Raw genomic sequence first — 26301 nt, 5'->3', positions numbered from 1 at the left:
GAAATATATGAATTACGAAATAATTATTAATGTTACTTAAAATTTCAAATAAATTCCTCTCAGACCTATCCTAACATTACAATATAGTTTTCTGACTCGGTATTTATATCAACAACACATCCCCGCTATAAAATATGGTCGGGGAACTGCAATTATTCAAGAATATCAATATAATTGTAAATAGATTTGTTGGCTTGTGTATAACTTGTTTCTACTTTCCTGGAAAGATTATTAGAGCGGATGCTAAAGTAATTGCACATCAATGGCATTCCTTGTCTTAAATACCGCAACAAAATTGATTTACTCGAAAACATTTGTCCTCCACTTGTAGCACCCATTGATATCGCAGCCTGTGTCGTCCCTGGCCCAAGCATCGCGCGGCGAGGACAGCGATTGGTCGCCTGGGAATAGCCAGTGACGTCATACGCGTTCGTGGAGACTCGACAGGCAGAGAGAGAGTCGGAGCAGATCGTTGAGCCGAGGACCGAACGTGCGCGAACCTCGAGGTATTCCCCCACGGTATGAGTCATCGGGCGCAGTTTCACACAGTTTCGGTCAAAGGAACCTGTGATCCGTGTGTACTGCCTTCGAGTTCCCCGTAAAAGAGGATCGTCGGATCGTCTCCTCGCCCGTATCGGGTGGACTCTTGAAAAAAAGAGGTTATAAAACGTACGCTTGGGACAGGCCGTCGACTTTTCCTTTCGCGCGCGAAGAAAAAAACGCCAGACAGATCCCGTCTGGCTTCGTCGACGACGTAAACATGAAGATGGACGTGTCCGACGGGCTGTACGACAGCTCGAGCGTGTCCAGCGACAGCGGCACGTCACAGAGCTCCCGCGTCAGCCATGATATTCTCTCCAGCATCGCGCATTTGTCCATACAACACGGCAACGTAAGTACACCGCGAGCTGTATCCTACACTTTCCACGGAAACTCCATCGTAACGAAATGATAGATCCCCTATCTCGCAAATATGGAAAGTTATGCAACGATGACGCGTGTATATATGTTTGTGTACGTACGTGCTTGATAAACAACGTTCACGTGATCGAACGCGTATTTGTATTTCGTAAAAATATTCGTCCGGCGATGTGTATGGTTGCGAATGGAAAAAGCATCTTTTGAGACGTGTTATGTAATCAGGTTTTCTCGGACGATTAAGCATTTTATTGAGATATTCGGTATACGGATAAGTATTTGTCAAATTTGATATTTATTTTTTCAGAAATAAATTGTTTATACTCGTACATCGTTCGTCATTTCTGAAAAGAGAAAAGTACAGGAATTATGTTCAGAAATATAAATTATTGCGATAATTTATTTTAAAATATTGAGTGATTACTTATTGGTATATCTAATAGATGCAGTTGTTGGCGTTGGATTCGAGAAATACTGAGAAGAAAATCGATTTAGAATTTCCAGGTAGAACCAAAAGTGTGCTCTATCGAAGTTTACGGAAGGTACGGAGGACGGTTACCGAGTACATTACGATAAAGGCTTCCTTTCTTCGAAGAAGTCCGTTCGCTAAAAAGCTCAGAAATTATAAGACGCTTTTTTTGTATTTCAACATTCCACAAGTTTGCACGGTTCGATTTTATCTTAAGTCAGATGTGACTGGGCGAATTCGTAGTGCATCTTTGCTCAGTGATAATTTACAATTAACGCGAGCGTAGTTGACAACCGAGTGGGGACTGCGATCATTCCGTCATTCGCGGATGGTACACGCTCCGAGATCTAAATTTATAAATCGTATCGCGTCATCGCTGTAAACTGTTCGTCGTAAAAACATGGTTTTCGATATTCATGATCGGGAGTGCTGGCTCACGAATCCAAATAGACTATCGGTAGAAAAGAAATAATCATTTGAAATATGTTAAAGTTCTTTCTATTACCTTTATGTCATAATTATAAAATACCAGCTTCAGTCATTTCTACTTAATCTTTATCCTGGACAATTAGTAACTAAAAATTATAATACGTAAACGCTACGGTTTGTTGAATTAAAATAAGTTGCAACAAGTCCCAATTTGATTGGAGTACAAAAGATTCCAAGTACCTATATTTGACAACACGTGAAAATACAGGATCCTCATACATTAATGACAATCTTGCTTACTGTATAAACTCTGCACACTCGGATAAACAACTTTCATTCTGATCCCAACCAGCTAGGTATCCATTTAAGGCGCACACTGTATGCGTAAGTGTTGCCAATAAACTTCCGAGTTACTATGGAGTTGACCAATGAAACGCGGTCTTACGTCCATTCACTGATCTCCACAGATCAATGATCGTTCACGACACCAAAGAACCGTTACAATGCATTTGCATTGATATTTTTGCGAAACTACAACGACGATGATAGCGTTCGTTTGACTTTGCAAGAAAAATATCGGGTACAGTTTTAAAAATATGATGAGAACAGGTTCTCATTACACAGCCTGTATGCAGTGACGTCGATTGACTTTATAGTGACAACCGTTAAAATTATGTTAACTTCCATTTTTCTTTTTCCTTGCGTCATTTCGCATGTATAAAAATCAGTCATATATTTTCACTGACAAGAAAAATGAGGCTATGTGAATCAGCAAAAGTCGAACAGTAAAAAATATTGTTAAATGTTAAGGATGTCTGGTCAGAGTCTATTTTTTTTATAAACATTTTAGCCTTATTGGGTCAGGATGATTTATAGCACAAGCTTCATGTCTTTTTTCGACCTGATCATATAACAACTAATAATTAGGTTCTGTACATTCCAAGTGTAAAACATCTATGCTTGTAATGCTGTCCCAGCCGATATAGGCTCCACGAATTCCTACTATTTATTTAAACAATTTACTTCTGATGTACTTTTAATTATGCTGTTTATTATATTTTCCCGTTAGCAAAATTCTATTATCACGTCGTCTTTCAATAAAAAACGTGGAAATACTAACAATATGGTACATATTCGAATCAACATATACGCAAAACAGGAACTTCGACTGTACAAATACTGCACAGTCTAGCATAACGAAGAGTAAAATTCTTAGGCACTATACACAGAATGCCATGGGAGGGTTCAACGCGCACCCCCATCGACTAGCCTTCCCTTGCGCCCCACGTAGATATTCTGTGGTGATGGTATTGATCTAGCAATTCGACTGGCATGGCTTCTGCTGTCCCCAACAGCTGTTTTATAGAGAACCCGTACACGGTCGCCTCGTGACAGAGCGCGGTCATTTAAAAACACGCGCGTACACACCGACGCAGAGACACGTGTGCGCGGACCTCGCCACACACACAGACACACATACACATATACACACAAAGATCGGGGGAAAGCAAGCACACGTGTCTGTCGCGCGCGGAACCATAGATCGTGCTGTGTACTGCGCAGCATTAATGTTACGAACAGATAGCCGGCCGAGCCAGCTGTTGTCACCTAATTATCTTCGTCGCCATTAGTGGTAGGGTTCGGGCGAAGAAATCGACCGATAAAATGCAAATATTAAGGACAAAGAACCGCTGGCCACGGAAGCGGGGCTGGAGTAGGCGACAGCAGACATATTAGCGCGAAAAGAGTTCCGAGAAAGTAGTCTGCGGTCTTTGTTCTTCGGATTGAAAATGTGGGCGGCGGCCGTATTTGAATATCGGGTACAGGGAGAAGAGTGTCCTCTCTCCCTTGAATAAGACTTTTACAGACCTCAGTTTGTAATCGGTGTCCATGGAACAGAATTGGTATATTTTACTGGTGAAAATTTAAAGCACCCTCTAAGTATACTGCCGTGCAAACTCGGCGTCCACTAGGGGAGAAAATGGCCTAGGCGAAGGGCCTCTATTTGGTATCAGGAATTGTTGAAATTTATACCAAATTAACATTTAGCTTTAACATTTATTTTAGTATTTCAGATAAATTTATCAAGCGGTAGGAGGCCCCTTGCCTACGCCACTTTTTTCCCTAACGGAATCCGAGTTGCACGTCAGTGTATCTACTACGTCTGTATTTTGGAGCGAGCGATAAAGGGGACATAGCGGTGGGGGTCGGACTTCATTTAATGACCCTGGGTGGAGACGTGGAGAGCATTCCCCGTATTGCTTTCCATGAACCTGGTGTTCATTCACTCGGACCACACCTAGAGGAAAAAAAGCGCTCTTCCTTCTTACGTCTTTCAATATTTTCAATTTTTCGTGTCTCTTGGAGCTCAGAAGTAAAAAACACAAAAACAGGTTCCCTACTAGTAAACGCATCATGACAATCGTAAGCGCCCGATCAACAGGAAAGTCACGGAGCCGTAATCTCGTTCCTCCTCCTTCCTGGGTCTATTGTGTCCTGCTTTATTCTCGGTATTATACTCTTCGGTCGTGTTTTGTCCGTGGCCGAGAGTAAGAGTACTTAACGTCGATCCTTCGGCGCACAAAAGAGGAACCGACTGATTCACGCCTGCTCCGTCTTATTACTTATTCCCCGGGGTTCATCCTGAATATTCAAAGTTACCACGTCCCCGATGGTTAACCGCAGTTCTCTCCGTAGAAAGGCCGATCAAGGTTTCCGCCTTTCTCTCGCGACGATTTTCGACGGCCATTGTTATTCCGCGCGCGTAAGCCGCGACTTTTGGTTTACCCACAAACATTCAATTGACCCCGCTAGCATCATCGGTCCGTGTACCTATTAAAAAGACGTGTCTTTGTCGACGCAGGAACAAAAGTTCTCGCCGATCCTTTCGCGGCCCACACGATCCTCGATTTCCTGCTCCTTTTGTGTTTCCTCGATGGTCCTCGCGACTGTTTTCTCGCTACGTGACCGGACAATTCATTAACCATTCCCCGTCTACCTGCGCTTCCATTTGGAAAGCCATTTGGCTTTTCGGGGTGTTTTTCGCAGTGTTACGTATGTCTAGCATCGTCCCGGCAATTAACGAGTGGACGCGTTCGGTCTCGTATTCCATAAGCGATGGCTATCGAGCGGTAATTAAAAAGTAATCCACCGGAGGTAACGCTCCTACCTGAGATAATTGGACCGAAATTCCAACGAAATTATACTTACACGTCTGCGTACAAACAGTTTACGGTGCACCATACAAAAAATTGGTTTTCTCTATACAATCGTGCGATAGTTGAAAGAAGTTGCAGGGGTTTTTATTTACCGGCGCCGAGCGGGGAAGCGGAGCGTATGAATCACACTCTGTTGACATTGGCGTGTCTCTTTCTCTCTTTCACGAGACTTTCTACCAAAACAAGCTCGTAAATCTGTCTAGATCGCTTTTCTCACGGGATCTTAAGACGCAGATTATATTCACTCTCGCCCTTTGTCCAGCGAAGGGTTTTCTCCGTTCCATTTCGGACCATCGTGGGTATTGTTCCTCGGTTGAGCAAAACAAGGTCGTAAATGATAGTTTTTCCCTCGGGTGGTCGTAGCTGTCTGTTCCGCGTGGCTTGCGCTGACGATGGTTTTATTGGGCTTACCTGCTCGTAACAAAGACAAACAATGCGTTTAATTGGAAAAGTGGGGGAAATAAAAATAACATTAAAAAATTACCTTTTCGATCCGGTCTCGGTGATTTGGAGTTGTTTGATAATTCATGATAATGCGGTTAATATAAATTACTTGGTTATTTTAGAAACATTTGCGAAATAGGCAAATATGGAACTTTGGCGTGTTGATTTCCCCCCCTCCCCCCCGCGCAATATTAACGACCGTCGATGTTCGATGCGCATAACAATAACGATCGTACCAGGATTTCTTTTATTCTTGCAAAAAGTGCGTTCACACGTACGTTGCACCGAGCACTGGCGGAGTTCGTTGCACGTGCACGACAGAACATATCGAAACAAGAACAAAGAGCTTGTGCATGCACGAGGGAATTCCCCGCACCGAAATAGTGAGAGTTTCGCGCGCGCGCGCGCTCGATGGCTCCCGCGACAGACGATCGCCAGCAACGATAGCCACTCAACGTCGCTATAAATGTTTTTTTTTTATTTCTATTTTCGTATACTCATTTCTGCTTGCATCTGCATACGAGCACACGCAACGCAGGCCACGCGCCGTCGGGCATTCGAAATTTAATACGATGTCGTTATGCCGAAGATACCGTAAACCAAGAAGAAATTGCGATTGGAAGAGTCGAGCCTTGAGCCTCTACCGGGCCAATTCCCCCTTGACTAATTTCCTTGACATATTTCCAGCACTGCGTGTAATGCATTTAACGAATACCATTTGTACATGTACTATCTTCGTAAGTGCTACGGCTTGGCAAAAAATATGAAATGCTAGTAAATCATTTCAATGTAACTGTATCTATTATTTTTATTTTATACAGTCATGTATAATTAGAATTAAATGATGAAAATAGTGTTTGTCAAGTGGTATAAATAAAAGAATATATAACTGAAGTTTAGACCAAAGTTCGTGCGTCTTCGAGCCATATCTGCGAGTCTTAGATTTAATTGAATTATGCATTTTTAAATACTCTTATCAGTTCTTCATTGGCGAAAAATATGCTGGTAAGAAGATGTAGACGTTTTCCCATCGACGAATGAGTTTGGCGGTGTATTTGAAAAATAATGTGCCTGCAATCTCAACTGTTCACAATTCAGTAAATCTAGAAAAATGTCTAGAAGATAAGTGTATCGATCTAGAACGCTAACAAGGTCATGTTTTCTTCTTTCAAACTGACGCGTATAAGCTGCTGATATGATGAAAAAAACGTTAAATTTGACAAAATATAGTGGAGTATTTACGGGTGACACCTAACATTGGATTAGAAAAACAGTCGACATCGTGTCTCATGAGGTCCATTCGTTATTCTTCACTCTTTAAACAGTTCTAATTAAGAATGGAGTTTTGACCAAGGACAGCAAACGTCAGGGGCTAACAGATCGTCTGTTCGATTCTTACAATAATAACATATAAAATCGATGAGTTAAAAGCTATAGAGCTCGTTTCCCCATTGCAAACGGTTACCACTAATTAGAAGAAGACCTCGCCGATCATTTATTCATTACGAAAATTATGCAAGTTAACGACCGCACGTTATTTACCTGGAAAAGGGGATCTGGTTCCCCGAGTGCGTTTCGCGATTCCAGGGAAGCGTACGTCGCGGTACGAACAGTCCTGGGACACGTTGATTGGCCGCGCGCTATCGCGCGAATCAGCAATCAAGATGGCGATGACGTCACGCGGCGACCGCTCGGCTCTGATTGGTGGGGGGTCGAGCGGCAGTCTTTCTATATAGTTTCCCAGTCACATTGGCGGGCTCAGTTGGGATACGTAAGCACGCCGCGACAGTAGTTGATCACGTTGTGTCGCTGTGGTACGGTAAAGACTCGTACGTGACAGTGTTGAAAGAAGATTCAGAGGAGGTTATTTCCATTCTTCCTTTTTCTCTTTTACTTTTTTCGTTTGGACAACTGTGTATACGTGACGTCGGTGAACAAGAACAGGGTGACACCGAGTTATCCGTCGCGAGTGTTCTTCGGCTCGCGTTAGAAAACCGCAAATTGTCGATCGGACCGTATCGCGGGGAACCAGCAATTTTTCCAGTGAAGTTTTGAAAGCGAAACCCGCTCACAGATGACGCAACGTGTACCTAGCACAGTCTTTTACGACACCATTGTCGAGGATCACAGCTACACGATGTTCTCGATGTATCCACCAGCGTCTAACCTGTCCGATCCGTGGCAGTTGACGAAAGAGGAGAAGGCTATGGTAAGAGAAATATTTTTGAACGTTTTTTCTTTCTTGTTTTCGTAGTACCCGTTGCGTCAACCATCTAGAGCGTCAATTTTTTTGCGATCTCTGTCCGTTGTATGGAAACATACCAGTTTGTCGATTCAATGTAAACGAGACGTCGATTGTGTGTCGGTTGTCCAGGTGTCACGCTCGAAAGGCGATCGATATTATTCGAACCAGAGCTAGCCGTGAACTTAGCCGGTGTCCGCGTGGGAGAAGTGTTCTGACGGTTACAGTTAGAATTCATTTGTAAACATTATATTTCTGGGTCTCATGAGACTGTTCATTTCACGAGTATTAGGTTGATAGGTCATACACGCCCGTACAATTGTTTCTATTTCATTTGATGATTCTCTCAATTTTTACTATAGCAAAGTGTAATGTTTCCGTATTATACTAGAACTAGAATTAGTAGTTCTTTTTTCTACCTAGTGAAATAATTCATTGGGATAATCAATTTCTATATAAATTTTGACAGTATCACTATTCCGTTACTTACTATCATGGTACAAAATTCATAAATTAAAAAAAGCATCGAGTTCTGTAAAAAAAGTGTGAACCTTTAAAAACCGAATTAAAATTTCCGTTAGTTTTTCAAATATGATAAATATGTAACATTAATTCTTATTGATTGGGACTTACAGAAGAAAAAATCGTAGTCCCCATCGGAACCTGTACTTCTACTATAATATTATTGTTTACTAGAAGAGCACTTGGTCAATTTTTGTTTACCTAAACGTTGATTAAAAATTGAGTATACGAAAATGAAAACGTTTTTACATGAGGTAGTATACAATTGAGCTGTATAGTCATTGAGATTGCGTCGACGATGACGTCTGTGCCTTGAAATTTCTAAGAAGCCTCGTTATCGTGTTAAATCTTCGATGCTCTTACCTGCCTCGCCTTTTACCTGCGCGGTTGTCTCCCTATTCATTCGCAGGGTTAATTATCCTCCGTGTAATTTCGCTATGCGATTCAGGCGTACGAAAGTCCGAAGGACCGTTGGAAAAAGGATCGAAGGATAAAATTCCTCGTGAAAACAAGTTTGGAGTCAAACGCCATTTTCTTATCGCGTACTTGTACCGTAATCACATTTTCCTTTCGGGGAATACACGAAGGTCTTCTTAAAAGGCCGCGTTTATTATAGGCTATTACATAAGTGGTTTTACGTGGTCTCGAAGGTAGTCCTCATCTTTTGGCGACTAATATTGCCTTGACTCTTTCGGTGTACACAGCAGACGCCTCAAATTACATTCGAATTTAGTTAATTCGTTTTTAAGTACTGCTCAATGTTGTTAGACGACACCGGATATTCCATAGTAATCTACTGCTCTGATAATTTCAAATGCTATTTCTAAGAGTTAGATAATCACTTGTTCAAACCAGCCGACAGAAAACTGTTTACAACTCTATCAATATTTGCAGATATATCAATATATTTATCCTTTTGATACTTAACAAAATTAGTTTATATAGTATATATATATAATACAAAGTGTTCCCATTTAACTTTCCAAGATGAACTATCTGAAGCCTCGAGACTATTATTAAATGTATACGCGAAATACTTACATGCTCTCGGTTTATTTTTAGCAGTACGTATAAAACATTCAATGCACAGAAAGTGTCCAAGCCTGTAGGTGCCTTGTTTATTCGAATTATCCAGGATCTTAAAATTATCTTGAGGCATTCTGTAGAAATTACCATTCAATCTAAGAAGTGTACAAGCTTAAAGAAGCTACGCGCTGTTTTTCAAATCCTCGATGTTTGTCCCCTCAAGATTGTCGAGGAGCTAATTTCTCGATTGTTTTGAACGGCACCGTGTTGTTGAACCCGAACACTTGAGAAAACGCACTCATCCACGAAAATTGAAGGATTCTTTGAGCGGCTGACACTGAAGGAAAACAGTTAAATCTGACAGGAAGCCCAGAGTTAACGCTCGTTAACCCACCAATTAGAGGGCTTAGCTAAACGAAGGCAGGGTTAAGTTTAACGGGAGTAATATGGACGGGTCATAAGGCAAGAGGTGTCATCCTGCCTCTTAGCCTCGCGAGAAAGACAGCCGTTTTCTTTGTCTCGTATAGGAAACACGCGACACGGGGCTCGTTCTCCGGCACGATGAGAGATCTCGTTATCGCTTATCACAATCGACCATTATTTATTCGCGCAGGTATTCTCGTCATTGTGTTTGCAATTCGTAAATCTTTATCGAGTAAAATTTCAGATCGTTCGAGCACCGTTACAAACTGATTTAACATCCAATATTTATTGAATATTGATATAAAATGTTTGAGGTTGTTTACAATATTAATTGTTACAAACATTAAAATTGTGTCGTCTGTATGTATAGTTTTTGTATCGATTAATGAAGTATTTTTTTAAATTCATTATTAATCCTGAATATAGAGTAAATCCTTGATGAGTGTTCGAAGGGTTCCTCTGCACTGACAGGCTGAGGATCCCAGGTGTAACGCTGATTTTTTAACGAGGTTTAGCACATTGATAGAGCTTGGATTTCTGAAGTTAATGATATTTGTTTCAACGGTATATGGTCATTAGTTTATGAAATATGTAATGTTCAGTGCCGAGGAGCTTTCGAACACTCATCGACGATTAAGTATAGTCAGGTTGGTTACTATATTAGAAGAGATGTATGAAATAAACCGTGACTCTTGAGGCAAACTCGTATATTTTTTTGGGGTAACTTGGCAGAAACATGCGCTAAACAGAAGTTATTCCTTCTCTTAATGGTTCCACAAATTCGAAAGTACATATAATTAAAAACTTTCTATTGTATTGCACATATTAGTACATATTACGAATTTATAAAATCTGCAGTCTACTAAAATACTACATAAAATGTACATTTTGAAATACAGTTAACGTACACTTGCAACATCGAATCCTGAAGTTAGGTAACTGGGAAAGACTGCAAAACACCATAAATATTTTGTTTATATTTCAAACTGTACTGTCATATTTTCCACTTTTCTGTGGTACAATTTCGTCCAAGAACATACATATATTCACGGTCAACAAATCTAAAAAAAGGAGTCGCTAAGCATACAAGAAATAACCGATCGCAAAGAAGGAAAACGTGTGACCCTCTTAAGAAATCATCTTCGAAAAGATCCCGTCCAAAAAACGAAAAATCTTACACCAGTTCTCGAATCCATCAACGGTTGCACACCTCTTCACACATTCCCGCGTATGAATCACCAGATACCGGTTACCATCCTTCCCCGACAATTATCGCTCGAATTTCGTTCCGAAAGCCGCTGGCAAACTAGCCACTTCCGGTGTCCGGAAAAAAATTTCCGTCGTCACCAGGTTCCGTGGACGACCAACATCCAATTAGATTTGCATAAAACCACGCATGTAGCTCCAGTCTTCTAGTCTTTTTTTATTTTCACCGAGCTTACCTCACTTTTCGAGTTGCGCGCGCATGCTCCTTTTCTGTGTCCTTCTCTCGTGCAGACGCGGGGATGAGTCACAGAGCGTAGTTTTACCAGGCGATTTATGAATGAAAATCCACGCACGCGACACGTGCGCAGGTTGCGCCTGTCGCGTCGTGACACGCGAGATCGCGTCCCGCGTTATTATTCGCGACGACTCGTAAACATGTCGATTATGCGTTGCTCCCGTGAGACACCGGTTACCAGGAAAAGTGGTGACCGGGAGGTTCTCGCGTGCACCGCGGCGACACTCCCACTGTCGCACAGCGAACAAACCGAGCGATTTTCTTCTTCGTTCGTGAGTATTTACCGGGAACTTCGGTTATTCCTTGCTTACCGAGAACACCAGATCCGGGTGTCCGACGATTATTACACGCTCGGTCGTTTATACACTCACGAGCAAACTCGGCTTCCACTAGGGGAAAAAGTGACATAGAGGAAGGGGCCTTCTACCATGCTCCTGCCACTTGGTATTGGGAATATTGAAATTTATGCCAAATTAACATCCGATTTAACATTTATTTCAGTAGCTAAAATCAATTTACCAAGTGGTAGGAGAAGCAGAGTTTGCTCGTGAGGGTACACCGACGAGCAAATTCGGCTTCCGCTAGGGGAAAAAGTGAGGTGGGCGAAGGCCCCCTACCATTTAGTTTTGGGAGTTACTGAAATTTATGACAAATTAACATTCGGTTTAACATTTATTTCGGTACCTGAAATCAATTTACCAAGTGGTAGGAGGCCCTTCCCTTACGCCACTTTTTCCCCTAGCGGAATACGGGTTTGCTCGTGAGGGTACATACGGTCGGGGAACATATCTGGATGGGGAATCAGATTTGCACTTTGATAGATTTTTAAGTTTTTCTTGAATTTTATTACTGGCTGTAGGTAATTTGAAGTACAAAAACGAAAAATATCTGAAGCAATTCTTAGTGGCAACTGACAGTCGCCTCTCGACTGCAAAGGGTTCAGTGTGATAATGAAAAATTTTAATCGAATAAAGTCAAATTATTATTTTTTCGAAGTATTCTATAGGTACAGCTGAGAAAAATTAATGTTTTAAATAGTACCTAGTGCCAAAACTGGCAAATAAACCATGATTGACAAAAATCATTGTTGTGAGTTCGTGAATATTATGAATATAAAAAATCCAACTATATAAAAGTCCAGTCGATGAGTATACAGTGGATTTTATGAATATACATATAAATATGTATAGTGGTTGTGATTACGCAAATGTGATAGAATGGACATTTCAGCACAGCTTTTACGCAGACTATGTTTTTCCTTCGTCTGACAGTAGAATTGCTAAAAGTGTCCTTCTATTTAAATCCAGTTTCATAATTCAGCCAAAAAAGTATTCCAAAATCTAGTATTAAATCAAGTCACGCTATTTAGGTATTGTATAGAGTATAGAGTAATTCAGAAACATTGCGAAATTATTTAGTACGCTGTGTAATAGGAAAACCATTAAAGCTGTTTGAAGCCTAATCCCTAATAAATGACACGCCAGGTTAGAAGGATATTTTGGGAAGTGAAAGTTATCGATTAGTCACATTTGCATCGATTCGCTTAATTATCGTTCCCCGATAAATATTTATTCAGTCTGAGCCTAGCCAGATCCTTTGCGAAATCCTCTATTAACCGGACCATGAAGATCTCCATAATGAAACGATTAGTTTGCTGTAGAAAACGATCGAGTACTAGACTGAGTTACTGATACAAAGAATGTCTAATACTCGTAGAATCTAATCGAAGCAAGGAAAAATCCACAAGATTAACTTCAAATGACGTCGAATTTTTCCGCGTGAGTTTTCAGATAAAAGGGAGAGTCGCGTAGAAATCTGCCGCGGGTTGCGAAACCGCCTTTAAGCGCGCGCCGCGGTGAAAAACAGTTTCACAATGGGGATCCAGAGCCTTGGTAGCAACAAATTATTGCGAGTAACCGCCACACTAATGCCGCGAAGCACGAACTTTGAGAGCGTGTTATGCCCGTAAAAGATTCCTTTTTTTCTTTCCTACGTGGCTTAGCTGGTGATCCGGTATGGTCGACCTCGAAAGGAGGTCGATTCCGCGGAAAGATATCTTGCGTACGAGTGACGTCAATACGTTAACACTTTCCCCTCGAGAATGCCTCGAACCGCCGCGTCTGTAGGACCTCTTCGGGTTTTACGTTTTCGTGGGATTCCACTTTTTCCCTCTAGCTGTTCACCGCGATCGATCGAGGGATTTCCCCTTGGATCGGATTGCGCAACTCTTGAAAGTTCGATTTCGTAACTTCTGCGTTAATCATGCTAGACCATTTTCGAGATCCTCGAGGAGAAATAGGGAGCTAACCACAGGTGTACCGTTGATCTTTTCAACTCCACTGTGGGGTCTAAAAAGAGTTCTTAGAAAATTGTCTAAGGAATCGAGAAGTTTCGTATGAACTCGTGAATTCAGTATTTAGTTTCCTATGATATCAATCGCAAAACTGTACGTATATTTTTTACGTGTATTTTTGGTATTATGTTTGAATATCTAGAACTGAACTGTGGACCGTACAAGGGTTAAGTATATAGCAAACTGCACGAAATCCCTGTCATAGTCTTCCCGTGGCGATAACAGTTTATCTACGTTATATCGAATCGAGCTTCCTCTGAAGGGAACACGGTCTCTCGGTAGCACCGACGCAGCTGGTGCTTATTCTTCGTAGATGGAACTAAATCAACTTCGCCCGTAATATAATCATTCAACTCTAAACATCGTGGCGAATACAGTTCACACCTGGGTCGATTCCCCATCCCCGACACTGACCCAGACACTCGGGGGAGGGGGGTGCAGTGTCTCGCTTAATAACAAGATGGATCGACGTTGATCACTCCGAGAGACCGTGGAACCCGCTCCCGAGCAAATATTTTCATTTCACGGTACGCTTCGGCTGAGAAATATTTAACATTCCTCGAGCCGCCGCCCCACACGTCACCCCAGCCGCAACTATGCGACAGCCGCGCGCGTCAGAACAGAAATGTTTCTGAAAAATACACACACACAATCCATGTTCGCCTTGGATGACACGTCGCCAGACATTTCGAAATTGATTTCCCGGGTATACCACCAAGGGGACCAGAACGCTCGCGTCTCCTTATTCACGGCTGCATTCTTCGAGAGGTGTCCGTGAAGAATCGGGCCCCCAGGGGACGTCCTAAGTCGCCGGGTGGTTATGATTCAGAAAAAACAAGATCTCTCTGGTCCTTCGTCTCCCTCTGATGGAATGATAAAGTGCTCCACCTATTCAGGCTGATGCCTCGCCCCGTATGAAAGAAGGGACTTCACGTTCAAGAGGTCATGGAACCCTGTGCAGACCCTTTTGGGACCGCTTCCACCCATACGTGGGACGAACGTGTGGTGTATCCAATTTCGTGAAACTATTATTCCAGCAGGCCAGAAGTCTTTTAGCTCTTACCACAATGGAACCCTCGGTTGCCCGGAACGCGTTACAATATTAAATAGTTCATTATAACCTAATGCATTTGAAAAACCCCAAATGACACGAGATTGATGGTGCTTCTTCTATTTCCGAAAGAAGCGGAAGCCTGGTTATTGGAGGTTCTATGGCTTGAGGATCTTGCTTACTAACTTCTCACCGAAGATCTTAATAGTTGAATGATCGTGTGATTTGTGTCCAGGATTTTGCCAGCGTGTCTACCCCGTATAGTTTTGTCACATAGTAGTTTGTTTTATGTACTCTTTGTTAGCCGGTTGAATCTGTACCTCTGTGTCTGGATCACATTAGGGAAGTGAAATCTCCTCGAATGGTGAATGGTAGCGAAATAACGAAAGCAACTAAATATAGGATAACGGGTCTATCTACAGCAGTCAGTAAATCCACAAAGTCCTAAAAAACACAGCATACCGTTTTAATCACCTTGTAGAGGTTAAGCCTTCAGATTCGTCGGGACAAAAAAAGGTTCTGTGAATAGGGTTCCGCTTTGGCGTGTCCTTCCTTTAACCTCCGCCTGAAAACACGTCGTATGTTAGGAGATGGAAAATGTTGCGCAGAAGACGGCCGTTGGTCGAAAGAGAGAGAAAGAACGAAGAGAGAGAGAGAGTGAGTGGGGGTGGCAGAGAGAAACTTGTGGGGACACGTAGTTACATTATGTGCGCGATTATGTAGGTAACCTCATCCGAGAGTAGCTGCCGAAGTGCAGCCAGTCGGAAATGCCTGCGCGATTGCGTCACTGGCTAGGAATTCACGGACCGTTCTGCCCTCGGAACGTTTTCTTTTATGCCCGTGGTTTTTTTAATCCCTCCGTTCCAATCTTCGTCCTTAATGTGTGTAGCCATGGGCGAAGCAACATTGTCGACGGTCTTTTTACGAGCTGACGCGGGAGCGCTCGGATGATTAGTGCCGCTTGATTCATAAGACAACCGGTCAGGAGCGGCAAGAATCAATTGCGATTATATCTACTATGGTACTCCAATTTGATTGTTGCCGATTAGATGATAAGCTACTGGGCTATGAACAGCAAGAATTATTTATGAATCATATATAGGATATCTCATCTAACGTGAATCCTTTAGTATCTCACTTGTTTTTGATTTGCAGAAAATTTATTTTAAGAAATGCTCGAAGTGATGTCAATCAATTTCGATACATTTTTGTACTAATCCCTCGTAATTATTTTACTATGTATTTATTGATTTTTCGTACTTAAGATCACACTGTTGTAGGTCATTGGGTTGGTCTTGATCGTCCCATTTAAAAAAAGCATCGATAACTTTGAAATTTCGAAAAATATGACGTTGAGAAAAATTTTTGCTTTCATAGTATTTGCTCCTTCTAACCAAATACTACTTTTCCGGCACATTTTTTTTGTATTTTCAATAACAAGTGATTGACAAGTGATATTGGAGGTGTTCACGTTAGGTGGCGAATTTTGCATGATATTGTAAGTAGGTTTGTAAATAAAAGACTGTGTCAAAACTATGTGTGACTTTTTAATGAAGTTCAGCACAGTGATATAGCTTGGAATTCGTAAGCCGATGATATTTGTTTCAGCTGCATATAGCCATTAGTTTACGAAATATTTAATATTCAGTGCTGACAAACCGTCACACACTTACCGATGATTTACTGTATTTTGAATTGATTGCTTGGAGTGTTCTGAAATATTGGGATTAAGCGGATAAAATGAATTTAAATCACATGAATGAAAAAGCCTTTTGTGAAGTTGCATCGATTCGATCTAGATCTTTCGAAACACTCCATACGTATAATTGTGTTTTGATCCAATTTAATTGGAAGTATATTAATTAAACTTTTACTTACTCTCTCGGTGAATTTACGGAATACAGAAGAGCCGCTTTCGACTCGATCGATTCTCGAATAACCGTTGGTACAGCAATCGAAACGTATTACAATCGTGGAATCTCTCGCGTGGGCTATCGAGCAGGATCTCTCGTGATCGCGAGCCATTTTTCTGCTAAATCATTGAAAACACGCCACGGCGATTTAACAGCCGCGTCAGTGGGCCTAATAACAACGTCGCTGAAACCGCTTTTTAACGATGAATCAACCGCTGTTAGACCAACGAAGACAGGAAAAAAAAACGATCACGAAACCTGACCTGACGATTAATTCCATGTAAACGCCTGACGACGGTCGAGAGATCGAAATACAGAAGGTTCACCAACTGTATGTCGATCGAGGGAGTCTCGCTACCGGATCATTCCACGCGAAATTTGACACTTTTTGGAGTAACATTTCGGATTTTGTTGATACTTGGATGTTGTAGTTTTTAATAAACGTATCTTAAAGAATTTTTGAAAATTTGCCCATAAAAGGGACAAATTGGATTATATCCTTTTTTTTCTTCAAATTTTTAAATCGTGTCCCGCTATTATAACGTTGTATTTCTTTAAAGCAATTGCAAAATAAATGTTAAAAAATATTTCTTTTTAACTGAAATAATTTTTATTTGGTACTCTTACGTCTTCGCTGTAAGCACTTACAAAGCTCATTTTGATCAGTTTGTCAGTTCAACAGTTATGATTTATTGGAAAAACGTTGAAATTATATTTTAAACTTCTGTAAAATCAACAATTTTTTTAAATTTTCAAAAATCTTCCGAGATACATTTATACATCACTAAAGATTACAACATATCAAAGTGTCAACAAAATTCAAAATGTTACACCAAAAACTGTCCGATTTCACGTGGAATGACCCTATCAGTAGATCGATTTTCCGTTTCCTCGCCACGTACGATCCATATAATTGCAGCGACTTGTGCTTGAAGTAGCAATTATGTATTTCGAAGCGCGCACCGATAAATCCCAGCTGATCGATCATCCTCGATGAAAAAACAACGATTAAACACCCTCGAGCCTGGATGTCGTAAGACCCCACGGTTCTCTTCGTCACGGGGGATCGATTGCTCGAGATTGCAATCCTGGGTAAACACGGAGGTCTCTAGTGGAGGTCTACAATTGTTTATGTACAATTACAAATGACCATTAGTTTATTAAATATTTAATGTCCATTGCCGAGGAGCCTTCGAACACTCATCGAGTACTTACTGTACATGTATTATCGTTGAATTCGTCTTTGTATCAGCTAGAACGCTCGTTGACCTTGAGAATACTCAAAGTTACCATGATATCTCAGACACTGTAACATATAAAAAAATCAAATTCTATCTATCTAACGAGTGTCTTCAAATACAACCTAGTTCGTTTGAAATGTTTCTCGATACAACCAATATGGTGACGAGTTATTTTAGATAATAGTTCTTATCGACGCAACCTGTACAGAATATGAATTCACAGTTTGTGTTCGTAATTCATGGAAGGGAGTAGCATCATAAAGGACATGTTAGAGAGCAATCATTTCTTAGCGTACGGTAATAGAACTGACCCAGAACTTTCGAAACCGGAGTGTAGCCTTGGCGCAGAGATGTGTTTCGCGTGAAAACGAGGACAGGGCCGTGACGTGGTCGGAATTTCCGAAATTACACGAGGGGGGGGGGAGTGGGGGAAGCCCATTCTCTCGTTTCGGTGTCGTTCACCTCCGATCGTGAACCGTCGCCGCCGCCCGGTGTATACCGAGTCTGGGTCCGGCTTTGTGTTCCGAGTTCGGTGCTAAAAACGTCGAGGCGACGGCACTCTGTCGTTATCTCGGTCTTTATCGGGTACTGACAGCCCCAGTCCAAGTACTTCAGTCCGCGTTATGTGTCTGATGTATACGGTTTTCTACAGTGGCATCCATAAGAAACGTCTGTCTCTAGAGTTCCCTTCTTTCGCCTGTGTGTCTATCAGAGTCGGCCACAATTTTATTTGAATAATTCATTGTGAATAGCTGCAGTATCTAAGGGCATCAATCTGAGCTTTAAACATTTATTGAGATTAAATAATTGTTTGCCAAATGTCGACTCACTCAAGAAGTATTATTTTATTATTAAACTTGGAATTTCCAGGTTTGAAGGATTCAAAATGACGAAGTACTTTTTTATCTTGTACTCGTTATTTGAAACTCTTTAGGTACACGATGTGTTTGTCCATCTCTGATTTCTGTTTGCTTTATGTTTTTTCTGCCTTTCGTGTCATCCTGAAACCACGTGCTCGGCGGACCAATGAACGGGATTCGATTCCATAAGTACTATACCATGAAGAATCTCAGAATAAGACATAATAACTCAATATAAAACTCCATATAACTACTCAAATAAGATTCAAGTTTTATTCACGTCAGAATAAAGCAGATTCACAAAAGAAACTAAGTAAATTCGACAAGCACTTATCATTTTTTCTTTTCGAAACAATTTTTCGTTTCCGAAAGCTTCACTGCAATACTGTGCCCGGAGTTGCTGGTCGATAGTATGAGAAAAATACTCGGAATGGAAAGGGCTAATGATTCCTGCCGCGTGGTCCATACATCGTGTAGGTATAGACGGCAAAAATTTATCGGAGTAGGACTCGCGCAGTGCTTTGATCCGTGAAACCCCTGCGAGACCGTAGAAAAGACGGCGTGCGACCAACAACGGGGTACTGTTCTCAATGGTAATCGTTAATCGAGGCTCGGGAAAGGCCAGCCTTCAATTAAGAGCCCTGTGGATGGCGGTCTGAAGAGGCCTGTGGCTGCGCGGGTTTAAATGGGATCTGAAAGAAGGCTAACAGCGCTAGCAGAGCCTACTCGCGCGTTTTGTCCCTTCAGGGCAGAGGCGAGTGAGCTCTTTAAGGTGGAATTTTTAATAATTATAAATTTAGTTGCAAAATTTAATAGAACATTCTTAAAAGCTTCTGTTTTAATTAGAAGTTTTTTTTTTAACACGAGTCTTATAGAACTGTAGTTGATAGTAAACAAATTAATCACTTCTTATTTAACTAGAAAAAATTATATTTTCATAAAAAATTAGGTGGTAAGAGATTTTTTTACAGAGATCATGATGGCATAGAAGAAAGATATGTGAACGATCAAATAAAACTAAAAATTAAGATCGAAGTATGCAAACTTGGGTTTTACCACGTTTCGTAGTATCTTTCCACTTATTTCTTTTATGCTTTCGTCAACGAATTTACCTTCCTTTTCCGATCATAGCGTGCACATTATAAGGCGTTTTTATTAAAAAGGTATTTAAAACCGTCTAATGGTGCACGCTTCATCATGCAGACGTCACGTCACCTGTGGCATTGCCACTTTTCTTGCATCAGAAACGTAAAACAATGTGTGGCTTGCCCTGGCAGACAATAAGGAAAAACAATTTCTGTTGTTTTCACTTATTTGTAAATTTTTTTTCATTTAATCATTTCGAAGTAGTTTAAAATATTAATCATTCAAATTAAATTGGTAAAATTGATAAAAAGTATAAAGGGCCGTATGTACTAAAAATTCAACAAATTGCCAAGACAATATTTCAGTTATAATGCAATATAATTAAATTTATCCACAATCACGCTTTTCGTAATCTCATTTAGAAATCACAGACGTTTATGTCCTGTATCGAAACTTCGTTATACAAGGTTACAAATTGTAATTTTATCGTGATTAAAACATTAATTATTCTGTGAACGCGTAGAATCCGTAGTAATGAGGTACCCAGAAGAAAAAGAGTTCCGATTACCATCAGATTTCTAGGGAATCACCGACACGACCGTGTGTATATGTATATGTGTATACTCGGTATTTTAAGTAGTTCATATGATTTTCGAGAATTTTAAGTATCGACATAACGGTTCGGCGGGATAGCGATTTATAAAGTTCGTGGAATCGTAGGGCACGAATCGTTTCCGACAGGAAAGAACCCAGGAATCCAACGTGACGCAAAGGCACGTGCTCGATTTCGAATTTCCTGGTACGATGATTCCATGATTTCTGCTATCGGGGCCCTCGTGACTCATTCCCGGTTGGCGCCTAGCGATCAGATGCTGCGGATACCGGAGCATATGTGTGCAACTCTTGTGCACTTTACACGGTGCGTCGAACATTCGAGTTACGTATTTCAAGGTCATCGATTTACGAAAAACCATTATGGTGACAGAAACGTTCTTGTTCGGCAATAGGATAAACTAGTGATGGCAATACATTTGAATTGTATCGATATTTGGTACCGACAGAGATGGGCTAACTCATTATCTAGATAAAAAGTTTCGAATAATGAATAAAAGATAAAAAAAATATTTTGTCATTTTTAATTGTTTAAACGTGGAAATTTCAATTTTTATAATAAAACAATACTTCTTTGAATGAATCGACATTTGTCGAACAATTATTTAATATCATTAAGGGTTTAAAGCTTAGGACGCAACCCTTGGTATCGAAACTTTTAATTAAATTAGAAGTACTGAAATCCACAAATGAAAATAAATCGTTTATTTATCGGGCAGATTCTCAGATAACAGTGTGGAAAAGATATCGATTTATGGGAAGCTTGCAATTGGTCCATTTTCCTTACAACCTGTTATGTTACAGCAAATGCAGCGATTGTATCGAAATTTCTATATTTTTGGATTAAATATCGATTCTGGAATATATCGTCACATTAAATATCGATACTGTAACGCCCAACATGTATTGGGGTAAACGTTGATAGTAAACGACAATGACAAGGTTTGCCAAACTCCGCTGTTTTTATTATATTGCCAAGCGTCCCAGAAACACCTGTCTATACGAGCAAGGTCTCGATAGTTGAAAATAATCCCTAGAATCTTTTATAGAAGAGATTACAGAGTACCGAATACAAAAGTTTAGTGAACAATACTAATCATCGAAAGCCAATATACGTTCTGTGTTAGCTTCTCTTCTTCTTTCTTTTTTTTTTGTAATCAATGTCGCTCGGTTGAATGGAACAAGATAAGGGACAAAAACAAAGCGATATGATATTCCTTTTGTCTCGGTCAAGAGAGAAAAAAAACGTCGTGCTGCAGCGGTCAATACTTCCGTGTTCGATAACACAGGGAGATAAAACTTCTCGTGGTGCTCCAAATTTCAAATAATTAGAAAGTGAGAAGTAAATGATTTAAATGGTTATTCTTTTTCTATAGAATGCATTTACTTCGTTGAAAGTATTATTATCGCATTGATTGCTAGATTGAGATCTCCATAAAGACTCGAAAACGTACCTACAGATTCTTGCATTTGGTAACGTTGAAGACAGTAGTTTCTTAACCTCGATGAACAGTTTCGCAACTTCAAACCGAAGATTGCGTCACCTTTGCGCAGATAGCCAACTGGATATGTTAACTATCTTATAAGTAGACAAGAATTAATGTATTTATAATAAACTCAGGCTGAATCATCGGCGACTCAAGCTATGCGTTCATTACAGTTTTATATAAGAATATCGTTTAAATTATCATAAAGAAAGAACATCCAATATTTGAAATGCAATGTCGGACAAAGTGACACTTTTATTAACTCTCGAAAAACGACCGATATTAATATTCGGATAATAACGGTATTGGGTCCGTTTGGACCCCTGATACTTATTACTCTTTAAACATTATTTTCGAACACAATCATTCAAGATGATCTGTATTTTTATACAACATAATATTGTTATGTCACCATGAGAAATTGCGAAACGACCCTTGTGATGTGTCTATCTGAAGATGGTTCAATCGAAAGGGTTTGTCAAGAAGAATTTATTTAAACAAATCGACAGAAAAGTCTCCCAAAAACATGGGCTGTAGATATCCCCAATATCTTGGCCTACTTGTACTATGGGCAACGCGACCCTCGATTAGACACCAATTACTTATTAAACAGGAATTTCGCAGAAGTCTGTACGGCCAGTATAATTGCATAAATAGGTTAATAACCAACGTTAACTTGTATAGCCATCAGTTTCACTTTTTTGGTTCTTTCCACATCTTCAGGCGTAATGTAATCTTAGTACTACTCTCTAGATAACTACTCTCGTCTTCTTTTCTCTTCCTTTATCTTTTTTCTGCATTTTATAGGTAATTCTGTGATCTCATTTCTCGTCTTGTATATCAATACCAAAGGGCATATTGCCCATTACATCGAAACTATTTGAAAAAGGGTTTATACATTACAAGTTATCGAATTCGTCTTGAAACGCACTATCAAGTGATTTAAAAAAAATATATAATTCCATTTAAAAAATCATACTTGACCGTTATACTTTTTAAAATAATAATGTTAAAAAAAAATAGCCCGTTAGTTAGCCTCCTCGTGCAATTCAATTCTATGTAAACAATTTTCTCGTATTTCGAATAGTTTAGGAAATAACAGACAGTATAATTGTTAACACGGACCTCCTGTACAAACGAAACTCCGGTTGACCCCTGGTTCTCACAAATCTCTCCAAGAATGTGCTACTCTGCATAAAGAACACCGCATTTTTACTCGGCATTTAATTCCCGCAATTTCACTCGAAATTATTGTTCCGTCGAGTGGCGAAGTTAAGTGGACCACTCAGGAATACCAAAGATTCCACTTGTGGTTTCGTTTCCGCGAACGGTCCAAAAAAAAAAGGAAAAAAAAAATGTTTGAACGCACATCGATGGCTTCCGAAACTCTGCGAGAGAAAGAGATTCATTCGATCCCCCGCTCACTTGGAAAGTGGCTCGAGAGCCGTGGTTTCGATGCCCGAATGAAGTCATCTCTTATCCCGGGCTAATGCAACCTCTTCCCCCATCGTGCGTGTGTGGCAGGCGGTTGGTGAGATCTTTTTCCCCCGTTCTCTCTGTTCTTGATCGCCCGTGCTACAAGAGGATTCTCTCTCCCGTTTGTCCATCCCGCGCCGCCGTCGCGACGGTCGAGTCCTCTCGAGAAAGGAGTCGAGCACGGCCGAAGATAGCCGAGAAGGCGTCGACGGTGGCCCGAGGCCGACTCGGGGGATCGGGCGACCATGTGGTGATAGCGGGTTGACAGAAGCACTGTCAGTGTCACTACGACTGCCGTCGAGCGTGGTCGTTGCGTCCGCGGCGACGACGACGACACCGACGACCCGTTTTCCTCTCGTCGTGTCGCTTCTTCTTTCTCCAATCGCGTCGTGGTCTATCTGGCGTCTGAGCGAGAAACGAGAAGAGAAAAAAAAAAGAAACAGAAAACAAGAAACCGCGTGACGTGCAGTCGAGCCTAAACACGGGACCCCAACTTCCAGGGAATAGTCTAAATATAGGCTTGTAGTCCTCTCGTCGACGGGAAAAAGGGGGGGAGGGGTCATAGGGCGACCCGCTTTCGAGGTGAGTCGACGACTTAAAAAGTCAACTCCATTTTCGGTGCGCAGCGGGTGAATAGGTCAGCCCGACTCGTGTACATCGCGATGCGTTTTTCGTTCACGGACAATGGCTGTTACTGTTATTGTTGGAAACACGTCGTTCGCTGTGTAAATCTCGGTCGACTCGAAGAGAAAGGGAGAAAAACATTTGGTGAACGAAGAGGAAAAAAAAAATGGTAGTGTCTCTTCCGGATCTTTATTTCATGGTTCCTCTGTCTAGCCATGGAACAATACGGCAGCCACAGCCCATATTTTCGTTCCTAATAGCAGCCGCTTATCTTGTTCCCGGTACCGATAGCCGATGCCCGTTGCATTTTCTGTTTTTCCCTCCGGTTCTCTAGCTGCACTTTAGACTCGTCACAGTCGGTTTAGTACACGTGCTTCTTCTCACGTCCAAGCTCACGTAGAGGTTCAGTGTGTGTATGTATGTATACGTGAGAGCCTTCCACAAATCGGCCGCCACCGCCACGCCGCCTCGAACCTTGACGTCCGACTCGATAATGTTCCAGGAAATACCGCGCGTGTTTTTCCTCGGTAATTTACTAAATAACGCGTAACGCTGCTTGCCGGGCTCGCCCCGAATGACTTTATTTCCATGTCTGAGCTCGTTCTTTTTCTGTTATCTTTTGGTATCGCGATACGAGTGTACGACTCGATACGTAGGTGTGTGTGTGTGCGTGCGTGCGTGCGCATAGCAATAGGTGGAGGACCTCGGACACTAAAGAGTGTGCCGTGGTCGGTCGTGTGGAGTTTGGGTATTGGTGAGGATAATTGTTCTGCGCAGAAGCGTGTGCAAATGTGGACACCAGTAATGTGTACGTATAGCTGGGAAGTACATTGCTACAAGACGAAGTCTCTTTGTTTATTGTTATATTTTTGGAGCAATGATTAGGATATCTTGGACACTTCAGAGTTTAGTATAAGTAATAATTAGCCCTCCTTAGGCGAACAGATTTTTCGCACTCTGTAGGCAAAGTGGGTTGTTCATTTCCACGCCTAATTTTTGTATACTGTTTTAGGTTTTCGAAGAATCTGAAAAAATTCTGGTATACCTACCAAAGTCTATGCTAAAATATACAATTGTTCACTAGGTCAAATATTGAAAACTTTTTTCGATAAATATTAAAATTCGGAGAAAAGTTCCGGGAAAAATGAGAATTCGTTTGGGTCGTCAATGACCCATATTGAATACGAAGGGTTAGATTGCGAATTTCGATGCGTTTGTAGCCTATAAGAGCTCTGTAAGATACAGTAAAGAGACAAAACCTTAATTCTGCGAGTTTTCGTCTTTATTCTAAACCCAATAAGATAGTTAGGAGACCAGAGAAATTGTTACTGCTATCCAACAATATGATTGCTATACAACAATGCCATTTCGCATAGAAATCACAGTCGAGTAATAATAATATCACGATACTTGCATTGCTCTATTATTTGTGGATGGTATAGCACTGTGTTAATCAGTGTGGCACGTAGAAACCTACAACTACTACTGGTAGTATTACTACTGTTACTGGTACCACTATACTAGTGTCCTCTGTGTTTACCAATCGTCATGTGGTGATACACGGTGGTAATGACACATTACAAGACTAACGTACTATGATATTACAATCTACTCCATTTTTGTGTAACACATTGGTCTACCCAATTAGTAGAGTATACGAAACTTGTATATTATATTATGTTACTAAACCATTAGTATTATTAGAGAATCAATGGTTTAACTTTAACGAATAAATAAATCGAATCATACAGGATCAGTGGCACACAAATCCGACAATTACAATCTAGTAGACCATAGTTGTCGTAGAAATATAAAAATACTAACTAATAACTTCCATTTAACGATATTTGTATACTTTTCTACTTGACGCGTATTTTTAGAGCAAAAGTGGTTCGTAATTCCAATTTTTCTCGGTAGTTAAGGCGTCGAGCAATTCCGAGCGATATATTTGCTGACATCGTTCAGCGGTCGTCCCACATTTAGCTATCTTTTCGATAGGAACCGAGGTCTGTCGCCTAGAAAACGTGCTGGCGGGATTATGTAATTGGCGAGGCTCGCATGTCCGTTCGTGTGCTATGGTGAAAACCTTAACGAAACGGGGGAAAATTCTGTATATGCGTATGCTCTGTGTAGTCGATCCCGCTGCGTATTTATCGTGTTTACATGCTTTGTTCTTTCTCCGCCGCTGCGGGCTGGTGCATCGGGCGTGTTTGTGCGCCAGATCGTGGCTTTCGAGACTCGCGCTTCAACCTTCGCGTATTTACTCGAAACCGTTTCCCTGCCCCCGGAGAAGACCACGCAAGATTGTTGTTTTCACGAGAGCCTCTTCATTAGCCCCTGCGATTTAATTCCAGCAAACACACCTTTTTCCTGTAGCTCGATCGATGAGTCCTTCGATCTTCGTTC

At 41.0% G+C, this 26301-nt stretch overlaps 1 protein-coding gene across 2 annotated transcripts in view; it reads left to right on the top strand.

The window, feature by feature from the left end:
* The first annotated feature begins 652 nt into the window (after positions 1-652).
* Positions 653-26301, top strand: part of LOC107194981 (transcription factor kayak) — a 50289-nt gene continuing 24640 nt past the window's right edge. Inside the window, exon 1 of one of the 2 annotated variants that reach the window (XM_015584711.1) lies at positions 653-892. In XM_015584711.1, coding sequence (XP_015440197.1) covers positions 761-892 — 132 coding nt within the window. In that variant the 5' untranslated portion in view covers positions 653-760. Of the gene's footprint in view, positions 893-7254; positions 7688-26301 lie in introns of those variants that run through there. The other variant, XM_015584710.1, reaches the window with a different exon arrangement.

This window comes from Dufourea novaeangliae, unplaced genomic scaffold, assembly GCF_001272555.1.
Source record: "Dufourea novaeangliae isolate 0120121106 unplaced genomic scaffold, ASM127255v1 scaffold8, whole genome shotgun sequence".
Lineage (NCBI taxonomy): Eukaryota > Metazoa > Arthropoda > Insecta > Hymenoptera > Halictidae > Dufourea > Dufourea novaeangliae.
Note: the sequence above shows the minus strand (reverse complement) of the source record. Positions and strands in the feature narration are given on the sequence as shown.